General features: G+C 40.4%; 1 protein-coding gene across 1 annotated transcript; it reads right to left on the minus strand.

Annotated features, from left to right (window-relative positions):
* Positions 1–7,511: 7,511 nt before the first annotated feature.
* LOC146554786 (putative E3 ubiquitin-protein ligase TRIML1) lies at positions 7,512–12,586 on the minus strand. Its single transcript, XM_085252082.1, has 4 exons — positions 12,372–12,586; positions 9,671–9,923; positions 8,782–9,064; positions 7,512–8,652 (listed from the first exon to the last, which is right to left on the minus strand). Exons 3-4 carry the CDS (start codon positions 9,053–9,055, stop codon positions 7,589–7,591), a joined length of 1,338 nt encoding a protein of 445 aa, XP_085108208.1. The 5' UTR covers positions 9,056–9,064; positions 9,671–9,923; positions 12,372–12,586; the 3' UTR covers positions 7,512–7,588.
* Between the last annotated feature and the right edge of the window lie 2,779 nt (positions 12,587–15,365).

A 15,365-nucleotide genomic window follows, 5' to 3' on the forward strand; every position in this document is an offset into this window, starting at 1 on the left:
GATGTAGACACAATACAGCTTCATCCTGTGAGCTTGAATGATTCACAGGTCGGTGTGAATTGCCCTAACAACGGAAAAACCTTATAACGCCAAATTACAAAGAAATGAGGGTTGGCTCAAGACTTCTGCACAGTACAGACAAAGAAACCAAATGTTTGAACTCGTGCAGACGTGTTTTACACATGTGATGTCTGAGTTTAAGCTGCAGTTAAAGTGTGGTGTTGCGTGTGTTAACGTCGTTGTGTAAGATAAGATAAGATAACCTTTATTAGTCCCACACGTGGGAAATTTGTTTTGTCACAGCAGGAAGTGGACAGTGCAAAAGTTATGAGGCAAAAATTAGAATACAATAAGAATAAATACAGTACACAACTGTACAGAATAGAATAAAATAAAATACTATATACAGTAGAATAAAATAAATATACAATAAGATAAAAATAGAATACAAATACAAATGTGTGATAGGTGGTGTGATGTTAGTGTGAATAACTTGGCGCGCCGTGACGTCTCGCTCTGACTCTGTCTTCAGAACTGCTGCGTCATGACGTTGACCCTGCTGGACGAGTTCCAGAAACCCTTCTGGTGCGTCAGCACCCCGGTTACCATCTCCGTGGTGAAGAAGTCGCAGTCGTTGGGCTACAGCGGCACCAACTTCCTGATGGTGTACCGCAGCTCTGAGGGGCAGGTGAAGATGAAACTGGTCCGGCTGAAAGAGCAGCAGCAGTTCTTCCTCGTCGGCCTCACGCTCTACGTCTCCATCCTCAAAGTCAACGCTCACTTCAGCACCAAGTACAAAAGCTGAACTGGTCCAGTTTCACATGTTTGTCTGTTTTGAATTAAAAGATAAAAGTTTTTTATTTTAATTTCAGAGAAGAGATTCTGGTGTTCATTTTATTCATTGAGACTGTGTGAGTGCTTTTGTTCTGGCCTATGGTTTGACGCACAGTCATGTGACAGGATCTCATGTGTAGAATAAACTGCACATTTATTTCATTGGAATTGTGTTTTTGAGAAGCACTTTGCAGATTAAATATAATTTACATTAAAACCTTCTGTTGTTTGTCCCTTTATTTTATCCTAAATGACTGAAACTGGGAATTATGGATCCCAGTCAGTGGGAGAAAAGCATGGGGGGGGGGGGGAGAAACTCTGGACTGAGGACAGGTCGAGTTCAGCCAGATAATCCAGAGGTCATGTCTGAATCAGTCCAGCTCATCTTCCTTTTGCTTCAGACTTCTTTAAGAGCAATAGACTCAAAGGTTTAGCCAGTAAAGCCAGTCAGATGGATGTATGAGTGTAAATGTGTGAAGAACTCGCTAAAGATCCATACAAAAAGCTGGAGCTTCAGATGTGACATGCTCTCTGACCTCCACGTCTTCATCATTGACTGATTCTCATTGAAGGCTTCCCTCATCTTTGGGGAAGTGCAGTCAATCTGATCTTTATTTCCTCCCTCAGAGGTCAAAGGGTTGGTGTCAGCTGCATTTAAAGAACTACAAAAGGCTCTTTCTGGTTTCACGGTCAGGCATGAGGCTTTCTATGCTTTAGCGTCAGCAGGTGCTCCTATCACATCTTCCTGCTTCCTCAGTTTAATGATCTTAGGAGGCAGAATGGAGTGTGCAGACAAACCCTCAGACTGAGGTCTGCAGTTCAAATAATTTGATGAAGCATGGCGTCTGTACGCCTCAGCAGCCCATCTGTGCAGCAGAGTTAACAACAGAAGGCTGACGAGTTATTAATATTTTTAGTTTGATTCGCTCTTCAGTTCCTGATCTTACATGAGAGAAGAAAACTGAAGGAATAAGAGCGTACAACACAACTGCAGCAACTTAAAAGTCAAAATTGACTTTAAAAGAAAATTCAACAAAATAAGAAAAGGGGTTTCCAGTTACATGTTTGGATAAATTTCCTGCAGACGTCTGAATTGAACTTTAGTCACACAACTCGCACATGCTGTTACTGGACAAAAGGTGGCGCTGTTCTTAAACCACAGCTCAGCTGGGTTTTTAAACTGTCACACAATCCATGTAGATGTGTAAGAATAGAAAACTGGCTGTGTCAATTTAACAAGTTCAGAGTGTGAAACTTACAGTTTTCTATTTTCTCATTTTTTTAATGTAAATGCTTTTATTTTCGCAAAACTCAAGTTTTTATTTAATTAAAATATTTTTTTGCATCTCGTTTTGGTTAATGATAACTAGCCTGGTGTTAAACAACAAGCTGGGCTTAAACAATGAATACAGGACAGGAAGTGACTCATATGCATCATTAAATTATTTTTTGGTGAGCAACACTCGATGGTGTTAAATGGAGACCGCTTCGTTTTTGTTGGCAGACGTGAACTTAAAACATCGAAGCAGAAGTTGTAAAAACTCTTTGTGGACAGAGAGAGATGGAGGAGCTGTGAGACTTCACTTATAAACAAACGCTGCTCCAGAGCCCGTTTGTGTACACGAGAGAAAATAATGTACTAAAGCCGAGCTCTGTTTCACTGGCTGCTCAAAATACAGTTTCAGAGACAAGGTTTACCCGCCAAATAAACAAAAATCTCCCTGCATCACTCGATGCTCGTGCTGCAGTCTGCAGCTTGTTTTTCAGAGAGAAACAAAGCTGGAAGAGGCTAAAAAGTAAAAATGTTTCTGAGCTATCACGTGTAATTTAGAGAGTAGCTCTTTATGCAGGGGAAAGTTTAGAAGAATGATTTGTCACATCCACACAGACTCTGTGCAGGTCCAGCGAACTGCAGCACTCTTCATGGCTGTTTTCTCTCACAGGTGATGTGTTTGTTCAAGATGATGAGATATAGATACAACTCATCCAGAAAGTGTTTACAGAGCTTCAGTTTTTCTACATTTTGTTGTATTTAAACCGTATTTTTTACGTTTTATTTTTAATAAAAAGGACGCTCACGCAGACTTTTTTCCGTGTTGTCATTTTGGAGTATTGTCTGGAAAATATTGAGGTGAAATACGGCAAAATGTGGAACAACTGAAGCGCTGTGAGTAGTAGTGAAGGGAAACAGCCATGAAGAGTGCTGCAGTTTGTTAGACCTGATTTCTGTCCCATCACTGAAGTCTGCAGAGTTTTCAGACCTAACACAGAGCAGAGCACACACATGGTCAGTCTTAACGTTCAGCTGTTGTTTTAATGCAACATGAAGTCATTAAAAACATTCAGTGTTTGTTCATTTATGTTTACAACCTCTACTTTTTCAACCTTTTGTAAATACTTGAATCAGGACAAGTGAACTCTGTGTGTTTTCTGGGACTGAGTAGATTTTTAAAGTGACCTTTGAGTGACTCAAAAGTATCTGTAGGATTATTTTGTGTCTGTGTTACAGCCCTAGCAAGGCCTCCTCCTGAAGGTGCCTGTGTGGGCGTGTCCTACAATCTCTTCTGCCTGAGGTGCCACCTTTCTCTTTTACACAGCTGACTCACATCAGTAATTAAAGGTATTTAAGCCCAGGGAAAGGTGAGCTCTGGGCCAGAGTGCCATGTTAGTGGTTGCAGCTGGTGAGCTGTGTTTTTGCTGTTTACTGCTAGTGAGCTGCGTTTGGTGATTGTTTAGTCCTGCCAGTGTTTGGTGACTAAACTCTTTTTTTTTGACTTACTCTTCAGTTTATTGACCAACGCCTGAGTTTTGTTTTGTTTCTTTAAATGGTGATAGCGGCTTGACCGTCTCTTTTAGTTAGTATTTGATAGAAACTTTAATAAAACTCTTTAACCAGTTTGCCTCTGTCTCCTTTTTCTAACCTGGACACTTTTTGTTACTTCCCCTTCATCGCCTGGACCCTTTTAGGGGAACGTAACATCTGCACTAAATCATTGTGTGTGTTTATTAATAAGCTTAAAAAGTTTGGCGTTGTCTTCTATCTAAGGGCTGCGTGATTCCTTCTTGACAAGCAGAAATGTGAAAAACCTTCAGCTTTTATAGGCTCGAATAAAAACTTTAGATTTAAAATCAGCTCTTTTTGAGAAATTTTCATCGGTGTCGTCCTGCTTCAGAACTACTAGAACGTCTTCAGCTCATCACGTGTCATTTCCTTCAGAGTGTTTGAAAGAAATAGTTTGTAATTTAATTTTCACATTAGTTAAAGTTTACAAGAAAATCCCAAAAGGTTGATTCTGTCCATATGGATGTAGCACAAGTCCATTAATCAAAGACTACTGATCAATGGCTATGAGTACCATTCACACAGTTGGGGAATGGCTGCAATCGCTTCATTGTAAGGTGGCGAAAGATGTACCAGAAGTCATGGCAGAGCCTCCGCCATGTTTAACACATGGCTGCAGACACTCACTGTTGGACCTCCCTCCTGGCCTCCTCCATACATACTGACAATAATGTGAGTCAAAAATTTCAAATATGTTTTCATGACTCCATCAGACCTACTGCCACTGATTTTCAGTCCAGTTCATATATAATTCAGCGAACCTCAGGTCAGAGTGAAGCGGCTTAAACAAACAAAAATAAATAATTCTTCTAAAATGGTCCAGTGTAAGGACTGGAAAGGCAGCTAATGTCTGACAAAAGAAGCTTTGAAAGACCTTCAAAAAGCTGAAGAACTACTGCTCGAAACCACTTTAAGGAATCAGTAGAAAGTCTGGCTCCTCGGACACAAATTATCAAGAGATGAGGGGTGGCTCAAGACTTTTGCACAGCACTGAATACCAAAAATGTGAGTCATCTGCTCAACAGTTGAAGCTTGACTCAAACTGGGTCATGCAGCAGGTGAACAACCCCAAGCAAAGCAGCTGATCTCCAACAGAATGACTGAAATGCTGCAGGACCCTCGAGCAATGCTGTGAACAAGAGGTCCAAAATTCCTTCACAGTGATGTGAGACGAGTCACAAAGGGAAACAGTTTCTGCAGGTAGTTACTGCTACAGCTACTGAATCATTGACTGTGGACTCAGTTTTCCACAGCACTGCAGAGTCCTGTAAGAACAGATTTAATCAAAAATGCAAACGCAGCCCTGCTGAATGACTAAAAGGATTGAAGTCTGCAGTTTGAAACACAAACCAGAGACTTGAATGTCAGTTTGGAGATAAAGTCTCAGATAATTGTGTTAAACTTTCTAATGAGCTTCACTTCAGCTCACACAGGGCTGGTGGGCCAGTAATGGCCGACGTCAAGGACTGCAGGGTGTTTTCATGAAAACGTGTCAGTAAGTCATGGCGGTTAACTGCAATACACAAGACCCAACAGTACTGCTCCGGCATCTAATGATGAAACCACGCTCTATCCTCTGGTTGGTGTTTTCTGATTTTAGTGCTACTCAGTTTACTGAAACATTACATCAGGAAGTGCAGCACAGAGGCTCGTTAGCACAGCTGGTTCCTGTTGATTGAATCATCTATTGCTCCAGCTCAAAGCAGGTCGTTTTTGTTATTACTGTACAGTTTTATGTGTCCTGGTGATTAAGTTATTTTGTAATCAGCTGCCCATCGTGTCTTTATTACTTTAGGAAGTTTGCATACAGGTAACATATCAACGCAGTCACTGAAATGAAAATGAAATACAAAGGGACTCAAATACGAAGGGAAACTGCAGCAATGTGCTAATGTGGGACATAAAAAAAGACTGATGACATTATCCATCTTTATTAAAGTAAAATTCAGTGTGGATCTTTTCTAGTAAACAGTAAAGATGGCTTTCTTGAAGAAGAAGAAAAAAAAGTGTTTGAAAACAAATCATTTACACCAGGTGTGTCAAAAATAAGGCCCGGGGGCCAGATTAAACTTTTACTGGTCACAGCTTTTCCTACTGATAAAGACCTCACCCACTGCCATTTGTACTCCAAATGAAATGACAGAACACTGCTGTTGTTGATTTTTTTTTAGCATTTATCAGAGAAAAATCTGTATTTAAAAAATTAAAAATCAGAATTTTAACAAAATCTTCACTTTTGAAATTATAGGAGAGTCTGGACAATGAGCTGCCAGATCTTCTGTAAATTTACAAATTTATTTATTCCATCTTAAATCAGCAAACTTTTTAAAATTTTATGTTTGACCATCTCTGATTTGAACAAAAAAATATTATCATCCAAAGTTTTACCGTATATAATGACCACAGAGAAACTTCAGAAACCTTTTTGTCATCCATCAACCCACTTTCATGTGATTTCAGAATGATTTTGTTAAATATGTGTGTCTTTTTTTAGACCACGGTCGTTCAGATTTTAGGATTTTTTTCTGTTGCTCCTGTCGAGCAGAAGATGGAATGACCCAACAGCAATATTTCTTTATCATGCAGAAAAACTGAGGTGTACAGTTAAAACGGCACTTCTTTGCCTTATATTAAGATGTGTTGGTGTAACTGTGTAGTTACACTGACAGAAAGGTCAGTTTCACTGGTCTGATTCACTTAACATCAAAGTAGCTTATGACAAAAGGAGTCTGACATCCCTGCTCAAACACAGAAAGAAAAATGAAAGTAAGCACTAAGTGAGTGGTGGCATTGCACAGTGGACTAGGAAAAATGTCTCTATGAAACACCATCAGAATAAGCATGAGGAACAAGAAGGTGACACTGAAGAAAAATGTTATGGATGAACTGGACAGTCATGATATTTCCTGTAATAATGTATTTAAACTAGTGTAGTGCCATTTTAAAGGCACTACACTGTCTATATTCTTTGATACTATCAGTGGGAAAATTGAAACCATGTCTGCTCCATTTTGCAAAAAGAGGGCATTAGAAAGTATGAGATCGCGGATGGTGAAAGACGCGCCTTTGTGAGACCACAGAGTCTAAATGTAGAAAAACCACACCTGCATTTGAATGAGTTTTTCTCCTGCTAGCTGCATGCAAAGTTAGAATGGTTGCCGTCGCAGTTTGGATCCCCCCCACTCGACATGCAAGTAAAACATGATCTGCTGGAGGGAGGAGATGTTTGAAAAATGACTGTCTGTGTGTTAAATAAGACCCTGAAGGCTGAAAACCAGTCTCTCTCTGATTGTGCGGGAAGGTTTTTCTTCTCTAGAGTTTAGACCAAACCCTGAACTTTTAGAGTAAAATATGACACCGAACCTCATGTGCAGTGGTCACCGGCATGGTCTTAAATAAGCTCAGGCCAAAGTTACCTGTTCAACCATGTAACTGAATGCCGAGAATAAATCTGTCAGGGAACACTGTACTGAGCGTAAAACTGTGGCCCTTCTGTGACACCTTCCACAAGATCACGACTAACAACACACAAATCTAAGTTTGAAGGCTGTAAAACTGATGATAAAATAAACAATTCAAACAGCCCCATATGACACCATCTGTTTAACGACTGGAGACCCAATCCTGATGCTGCTGTGTGACATGGGGTCGGTGAAGGGTTGATTACATTTTTGTGCTATTCAGAGGGCCACACTGGACCCTCTGAATACTACAAACTATATTAACCCCTGAACACTCCCATCGGGTTAACAGTGAACCACTCAAATGTTGGCTGAGGGTTTGGTGTGATAAGTCTGTCACAGTCATCTGGACCTTTTTGTTTTCAGATGTCCACTTAGGGGTGATAAATAAATAAAGGTGGAGAAGCTGACGACTCTATGACGAGTCTCACGCAGTTGTAAGGATGATTGATCAGATCTGACAGTTGCCGTAGACAGGACAGATGATGAGCGGAGTGGAGTTTTGGCCACCATGAAGAGTCCCGGGGCTGAAGAAAGGGCGGAGTTTCTCTTTGAAGGAGCAGTCAGTGTAGCAATGAATGAGTTGTGCGGATTCAGCATTATAAAAAGAGACCGAATGATTCTCATAATCCACAAACACTCCCACTTTCTTTGGCTGAGAGTCCACACTGAGATGGAGACGTGAGGCTTTGTACTCTCCTGCCCTTAAACATATTATCCAGAAGCCGTTCTTGGGGCTCACATACATTGATCCCTTCCTATTTATTGACTCTTTAACGACACCTAAATCCCAGGAGGTTTTCTCCTTAACCTGAACTTCATAGTAAAAGCTTTCTGAAGAGAAGCTCTGATTTCCCACAACATTAATAGCACGGTCAAATCTTTCTGGGTTGTTTGGGAGAGTTTGTGTTATGTCACCACAGCGAACTTGCTTCCCGTCCTCAGACAGGATGAGGTTGGGATGTGCTGTGTCTGGATCCAGTGTCACATCCACTGCAAACTGCCGGAGCCTGTTCAGCTCAGTCACAGCGAGAAACATCTCCATGTCTTTGCTGAGTTTTTCCTTCAGCTGAGTCACAGTTTCTTTGTAAGATGGCTGGGGGAACCTGGCTTCTGTCAGCATCTCATTTGTGAACGAGAAGCTTGGCAGGAAGTCACGTTGGTCTTTGGTAAGCTGCTCCACCTCTGCGCTCCTCTTGGTCAGCTCAGAGATTTCCTGCTCTAGCTGCTGGATTAATCCTTCAGCCTGTTTCTGTGTCATTTTCTGCTTTTCATCGATCTCTCCAATGATTTTATCCAGACTGCTCTGGACAGAGGCCACCAGCGCTTCAAACGCCCTCCTGCTGTCTGAGGTCTGTCGCTCTGCAGACTTCCTGCTGAGCTCTGCTGTGCGTCTGACTTCACAGATCTTCATCTGCTTCTCCTTGATCCTCAGATCAATTTGGGCTTTCATCTCCCTCAGTTTGGCCCTCCTTGTCTCATCATCACGTGGGAGCGCTGCAGAGATCTTGTGGTCTAAAACAAGCCAAAACAGGAAAAGCTGTAAACAACTTTTTTATTGAGGATTTTTCTCGAGCTGTATTAAATGCAATCTATTCATGCAACTAATGTGAACCTTTATTTTTCAGCTCTTCATATTTTTACCTTCATTTGACTGGTTTGACAAATCCTGAACCAGATCATTTCTGTTTATCTTCCTTAAGATCTTCATGGTTTTTTGCACAGCTCCTGGACAGCGGTATTTTTGCACCATCAGATCGATCGTATCCAACCTGTCCGCTCCTTCCAGTCGGGCCTCTGGGATGGCTGGAAAACCGTTTTCCATATCCCCCTCCTTCAGGAACCACTTAAAGTTCTTGAACTGTTCAGCTGTCAGATGCTCAAGAGTGCGCCAAAGAGCTTCTTTAGTAGACGTCATTGTGGCTTCCTGATAAACCAAAAAGCAGAAATAGATGGGATGTTTGTGTTATTCTTGTATGAATATGAGCATTACGCTGCTGTGATAAAAGCTTCTTCTTGTGAATTTGTCTGCTCGCATACTTTAAATAAATATTAGAGCAATATTAAAGTGCAGTTAAGACCTAAAATGATTCAGTTTGCTTTGATTATGTCCTAAGTTTAGCTTTTGCAGTGTTGATAGCCTTCTGGATTCTTAACAAACGCAGCAGTGACACCAGATCACCGGATGCAAACTCAGTGTTTTTAGTCCTTTTCTCGTTTTAGGGGTCAGTCACTGTGCTGCTGTGTGTGTTTTTGTTCACTCCACACGAGTGAACATTTACATCCATGCATGGACTAATTTGATTGAAATTTCCACTAAATGTAGGAAAAATTGCTGTATAAATCAGGTAAATGAGCAAAAGTTTGGGTGTTTTCTTCTAAAGAAAAGAAGACAATCATCTGTGTCGGGCTCTGTGAGACGAGTCCTGACATGCTGAGTCTCAGAGAATCCAGATTATGTTACAGTTCCTTACATTTTTCTTTAATGCTCCACTGAAATGAATCATTACATTAAATATTTAAGTCTTCTTACCACTTCCAACGTGCCCAGAGAAAGTCACCACAGCTTGCTTTCCTTCCCTGCTTCTTACACGTCACATTCACAGCCTGAAAAATGTCAGTATGACATCACTCCGGACCGTCCTATGAGCTGCGCTTCATTTAAACGGTAACTCAGGTTGTTACACCCCACGTGTAAGACGTGTACGGGCAGACCAGACTGCACTATAAGAGTGCAGGAACAGGAAGGACAGCATGTGAGCACATGGGGAACCAGCAGATATTTCCTAAAAATAAGAAAACACTCAGTGAGAAGACAAAGAATGAAACATTTAATATTTCATTAAAGAATAAAGCTTAAAATGACCCCAGTTCTTTTGACAACGTATATAATCTCCAGCCAAACTTTGAAGAATAGTTAGACGGACCTTCAGCAAAAGGGAGAAGGTCAGGGTGGATAGAGGGTTCAGAAGACCATTGCTGAATAAATGATGGGAAAAAACAAAACTGGCAGAGAAAAACCAGCAACGACTCAGAGACTCGAGAAGGCAAAGAAGTGGAGAGCTGATCCAGAGCGGTTCAAGGATTTTTCAAACACCCCAGTTTTATTTTAAATGCTCACATTATTTTCTTTACACACAGAAACACATCGCACATGTCCCGTGAATCTCTCCAGTTCCTTCAGATTCAATGGCCTTCTGGTACGGACCTTGGTCTTCAGTTCACCTCACACATTTTCAGTGGGAGTGAGGGCTTTGTGGAGGTCAGCCAGTAACGTTCACAGTATTCCCACCAGCGTGGTTCAATGTTGGGATGCTCTACTTCGGGTTGTACTTCTCTCGCTTTTCTCTTTAAAAACAACATAAGCTGCGTCTCTGTGACCAAAGAGCTCCAGTTTGAGCTCATCTGAGTAACGTACTCACTTCTAGCATGAATAATCTGTCTCCAGGTTGTCCTTAGCACACTTTAGTCTCTTCTGCAAAAGTGGAGTTTTCTTGGTCTGCGACCTCACAGTTAATTCCTGTGCAGAGTCTGAGTGATTGTTTTCATTAGCTAACTCCTTCACGAGTGTCTGGGCAGTTACTCTGAAGTCTTTAGATGTCTCTCACTTGTTTTCTTTCCAGGGTCTTTAAATTTTTTTTGCATCCTACATCTGCCAGGCTTGTTCTGTACTGTGTGGCTCTCTTTGAATGACACTTCTCACTCCAGTTCCTGACACTTGGATATCAATCTCCTCCTGTATGAGCATCTATTCTTTTAATTCAAGTCTAAACTGACGTCTTTTGTTTTAGCATTGATGCCTTCTTAGTAACAGCTCAAACCCTCGTGTAATTTTTTTTATTTTAAAAGAATCCTCAGCAGGGGTGGATCTAGAGAAATTTTCTTAGGGTGGCAAAATCAAAGCCTTTTTTTCCCCAAACACATATGTAGGTGTTTACTTATAGTCTAATTCAATTATTTTCTGTAGCCCACATAATTAAACACTTTAGTTACATAAAAAATGTGAGTTTTGATTTTATGTACTGTGTAGCCTGTATGATAAATAAATATGTAGACCAATAAGTATAAAATCCAGAAAGCTACACAACATGGGGCGGTTCATTTACAAACACAAGTTCAACTTCAGTTTCACTGTTTTTTGTTAGAAAAAAATCAAATTGTTACATACTTAAATTACACAAAATGTCAGAAATCTGCACTGTCACGAACAAAAATTTACACTTAATTTTTCATGATTTGTTGGATTAACCCACTGAGGTCCAAAATATAACTGGCCATTGTTGAGGCGACTTGATTTTACATTTGTATTTCACCCTCAAATTGTTTTCATTTTATTTTTTCCCCTTGCCTTATTTGGTTTCATTCTTTGCAGCTCAACCTCACGACTTATCACACCAAATTTAGTTGTTTTTTCATTGAAATACTTAGTATTACTGATCTGAAATCACACAGGAAATTTAAAATCCTGGTAGTATTTTTCTACTGTAAAAAAAAAAACCCAGACATGTTGAGTCAGTTATTATTTTTATAACTTGAAATGCAAATATAAATTGTACATTTTGAAAACTTATGCACACATTTTGTAAAAATATACAACTATTTATCTAAAAATGTGTGCTTTTGTGACATTCCCTCAGGGGACATTCGTTAGTCCCCTCACTGACACACAAAACAAAACAACGACTACACGACAGACTAACTATACTAACTTCACACTAAACGTCACAAATCTCCCACATCTAAAAACTGTCTCTCTCTCACTCGCTCACTCTGGCTCTCTCCTCTCTCTGTCACTCCCAAAACTCTCCCCTCCCTCTTCCGAAACAACCAAATCCTACATGACTTTAAAAAAAATTTGGTCGACATGGTACATTTTTCCACCGATAGGAAAGAAGTGCCTTTTTTTCTTTTCTTTACTGTTTTCGAGCCGTCTTTAGAAAACGCTTTAAATAAACACACACACACACACACACACACACACACACACACAAAACCGTGTTTAGAAAAAAAGCATGGCTTATATATATTTAACATAACTTCATAACTCCATAACTTTAATTACTGGCCTGTAATTAAAATTTAAAAACCGGTGTATACTTTGAAGTCCGAACTTTCACTATGAGCTGAAAAACCGAGTCAACGTGGCTGCAGCTTGTTGCTGCGTCAGCTTACATCAGTCATGTGATTTGGAGGTGCAGCGTGTCCGTGGACCACAGAGGGTTAATAACACTCACCTTCATTCCATTTCCAGAGTGTAACATCCAACCACCTGTGCGAACTCTGAAATCCCCATGGTGTTGTTCAGAATGTGCTCTGGCACAATCATGAGCATTGCTTACTACTGGAAAAAAAGAAGAAAAGAAAAAAAAAACGGTCTGCGCGATGGGCTGAACCATTTGTTAATGGTGGAGGGGGGTTACACTATGCAATATATTCAGTTTTAGCATTTATATTCACTGTTAACTGTAACTACGCTCAAAGTGTTAATGCTATCTTATTTTAATAAACAACACTGTTATATGCAAAACTAGGGTGGCACTTGGGATGGTAAGAGATCATTTTGGGGTGGCACTTACCCCATGCCACCCTTCTAGATCAGCCCCTGATACTCAGAACCTTCAGAAACAATGACCAGACACAGGTGTGAGGGTATCTGTGAGCTCACAGACAGTGAAGGGGAAGCTGGAGTTACACAGGTGTGCACTCACTCTGCTGTATTTTCATACAGCTGCCGTTAGATGGCGACTTAAAAGCACATTTTACTGACAGAACTTCTCAACAACTATGTTTAGTTTTTATTTAATTCATTCATACTCTATAAGATTAAAATAGGCTAATGATTCACTACACATTGAATGCCCTTCTTCTAAAGGAATCAGCTGGTTTGATAAAAACTTTAAATATGTTTCGACTGTTGGTGTTTTCATTCTAACACCAACAGTATATACAAATATATGCAAAGTATCTGTTTGCATATATTGAGGAAATTCTTTATTTTTGTGGGGTTTTTTTTCAGTATGTATAGTTATAGTAGTTTATATTATAGTAATATAAAGTGAAAGTGATTGTAGTTAGTTAATTTTTACACTGTCTGCTGGAAATTAATACCAGTCTGAGAGGCCGTTAGTTTATCGTTTTCTTCCATTTTCCACTGCTTCCTTTAGGGGATGATCCGCGGGTCACTACCGCGGATCATCTGCCTCCATCTCACCCTGTTGCCAGAATCTTACCCTCTGCATGAACCTCTTCTGGGGTCTTCCTTTTTTCCTCCTGCCTGACAGCTTCATCCTCATCATCCTTTGCCAAGTATATCTACTAGCCCTCTTCAACACATGTTCAAACCATGTCAGCCTCACCTCTCTAACTGCTGAAACAGTGACCATGAGGCGGTTTTATCCCAAGTCTCCATTTTTTTGTTTTCATTCTACTTTTAACTTAACCTGATGTTTGGTAAAAGCCCAAACAGGTGCTGAAAATTAAAGGTGAGCTGGGAATGATTTGGACTTTTTAAATTACACTAAAAGGTTAAAATAGTTGTGATGATAATATGTGTAATAATCTACTGACACATAAGGTGGCTGATTCTGAGATGAGTGAGAAAATAAGTTGTACCTCTGTGTGTGGGTGTTAGGTCAAAACCAGAGGGAAAGACTCACTAGGGTAGAACAGAAAATCCAACAGTGACTGGAGAAATCCTGGAGGGGTAATCGGGTACAAGGAGGCAGGTGCACTGATTGGGAAACTGGGAACAGGTGAGGAGTGAAAGCCTGGGGAATAGAGTGTACCTGGGAGAGGCCTGAGTGAGTGAGTGAGTGAATAAATGACAGAACGGAAACAGAAGGTAATGTGAATGATTAATCTGCCATCTGCTGGTTTACACTGAGGTGTAATTTGCAGCTCGCTGCTTTGTTCTCATTTATTGTCAGATGTGTGATAGAGGAACCAGGAGGAACACTATGCACAAATTCGGGCACACAAACAAATGAAACAAGAACCTGAAATAAGTTTACTTTTCAGTGTGGTGGCCTGGTGTCTTCAACTATGTATAAAAGAACCGGGGTCTAAATTGTGGTTTGGTGATCTGATTTTACCCTGAAACCAGGCTCCGCTGATGGGGAAATGACTTTGTGAGGGTTCAGGAGTTTATGTTTGAGTGAAAATGTACCAAGCAGCCTCTAAGCTTGGTAAAATGTGGAAACTCCAGAGAAGCTAGGTTGTCGCTTTCCTTACCCACCCACCTAAAAAGAAAAAAAAAAGTCCTGCAGCTGGAATCAGAAACACCCACTGTATTATCCCTGCAACTGAAAGCCACCTAATCAGGATTTTCTGGCTTTTGTTACAGGTTATTTAAGACTAAAGAACCTTCTCATGCTTAAACTAATCCCATTAATCTTGCTGGAATTTTGGCTTAGTGGCTTCTTCTTGGGTAAAGTCAGATTTATATTGCTGGTTTTGCTGATGTCGGGCAGAAGATCATTCAGATCATCGGATGCTGCTTTACAAGTATAAAACTGATACAGATGGATGTGAATGTTTGAACACATCTATCCATACAACAGCAGTTGACTTATCAGAAGTCAGAACTTACGGATGAAGTGAAACAGTTTGTTTATCCTCCTTTATCCTAGTTGTTGAAGTATCATTCAGATTCTCGTCTCAGCCGAGCAGTGAGTTTAAACATGAGCTCTTTCCATATGTTGATCTTAATTTTATCTGATTATAGTAAACTGGTGGGGGAAAAAACGAGGGAATCCTGCAGGGAAAATGAAAATATAAAAAAAAAAAGAGGAAAAGAGAGAGGAGATGTGGAAGCAGGAGGAGGAGGGTGCAGTGAGGGACACACCCTGAATGGGTGGAAACAGTAGAGCAGGCTCGTGTGTTTACTGATCTGACAGACTGTGTGTTCGCTGTGCAGGAAGCTCGAGTCCTCTGAAGCAGGCGGTCGACGTGAATCGAGGGAAAAACCATGGCTGTTAACAAGTGTATCAAATACCTTCTCTTCTTCTTCAACCTTCTTTTTTGGGTGAGTATTTAAGACAACTTGAGTTCTTACAGTTTATTCACAGGTGATGGATTGGGCAGGTGTTTGCAGGTGGCGTCTGAGTTTTTGAGGCTGTTCAACAGATTTCAACTGAGTCTGATTTAAAAGTTTGCAAACCTGCCGGTTTTATTTGATTTGTGTTTGAAGCATTCAGTTTGTTTAATTTGGGCCTCGTCCCTAAATCAGT

The sequence above is a fragment of the Mchenga conophoros genome, linkage group LG17, assembly GCF_057382185.1.
Source record: "Mchenga conophoros isolate Kocher_MC1m ecotype Shallow Benthic linkage group LG17, M_conophoros_male_GT1.1, whole genome shotgun sequence".
In the NCBI taxonomy this organism is placed as follows: domain Eukaryota; kingdom Metazoa; phylum Chordata; class Actinopteri; order Cichliformes; family Cichlidae; genus Mchenga; species Mchenga conophoros.

Bases quoted from the DNA above. Each gene is read 5' to 3' on its own strand.
- LOC146554786 (XM_085252082.1), bottom strand. From the start codon at position 9,055: ATGACGTCTACTAAAGAAGCTCTTTGGCGCACTCTTGAGCATCTGACA. The intron at 8,653-8,781 runs GTAAAAATATGA...GGCTTGTTTTAG, and splicing joins GTCAAACCAGTCAAATGAAG to ACCACAAGATCTCTGCAGCG.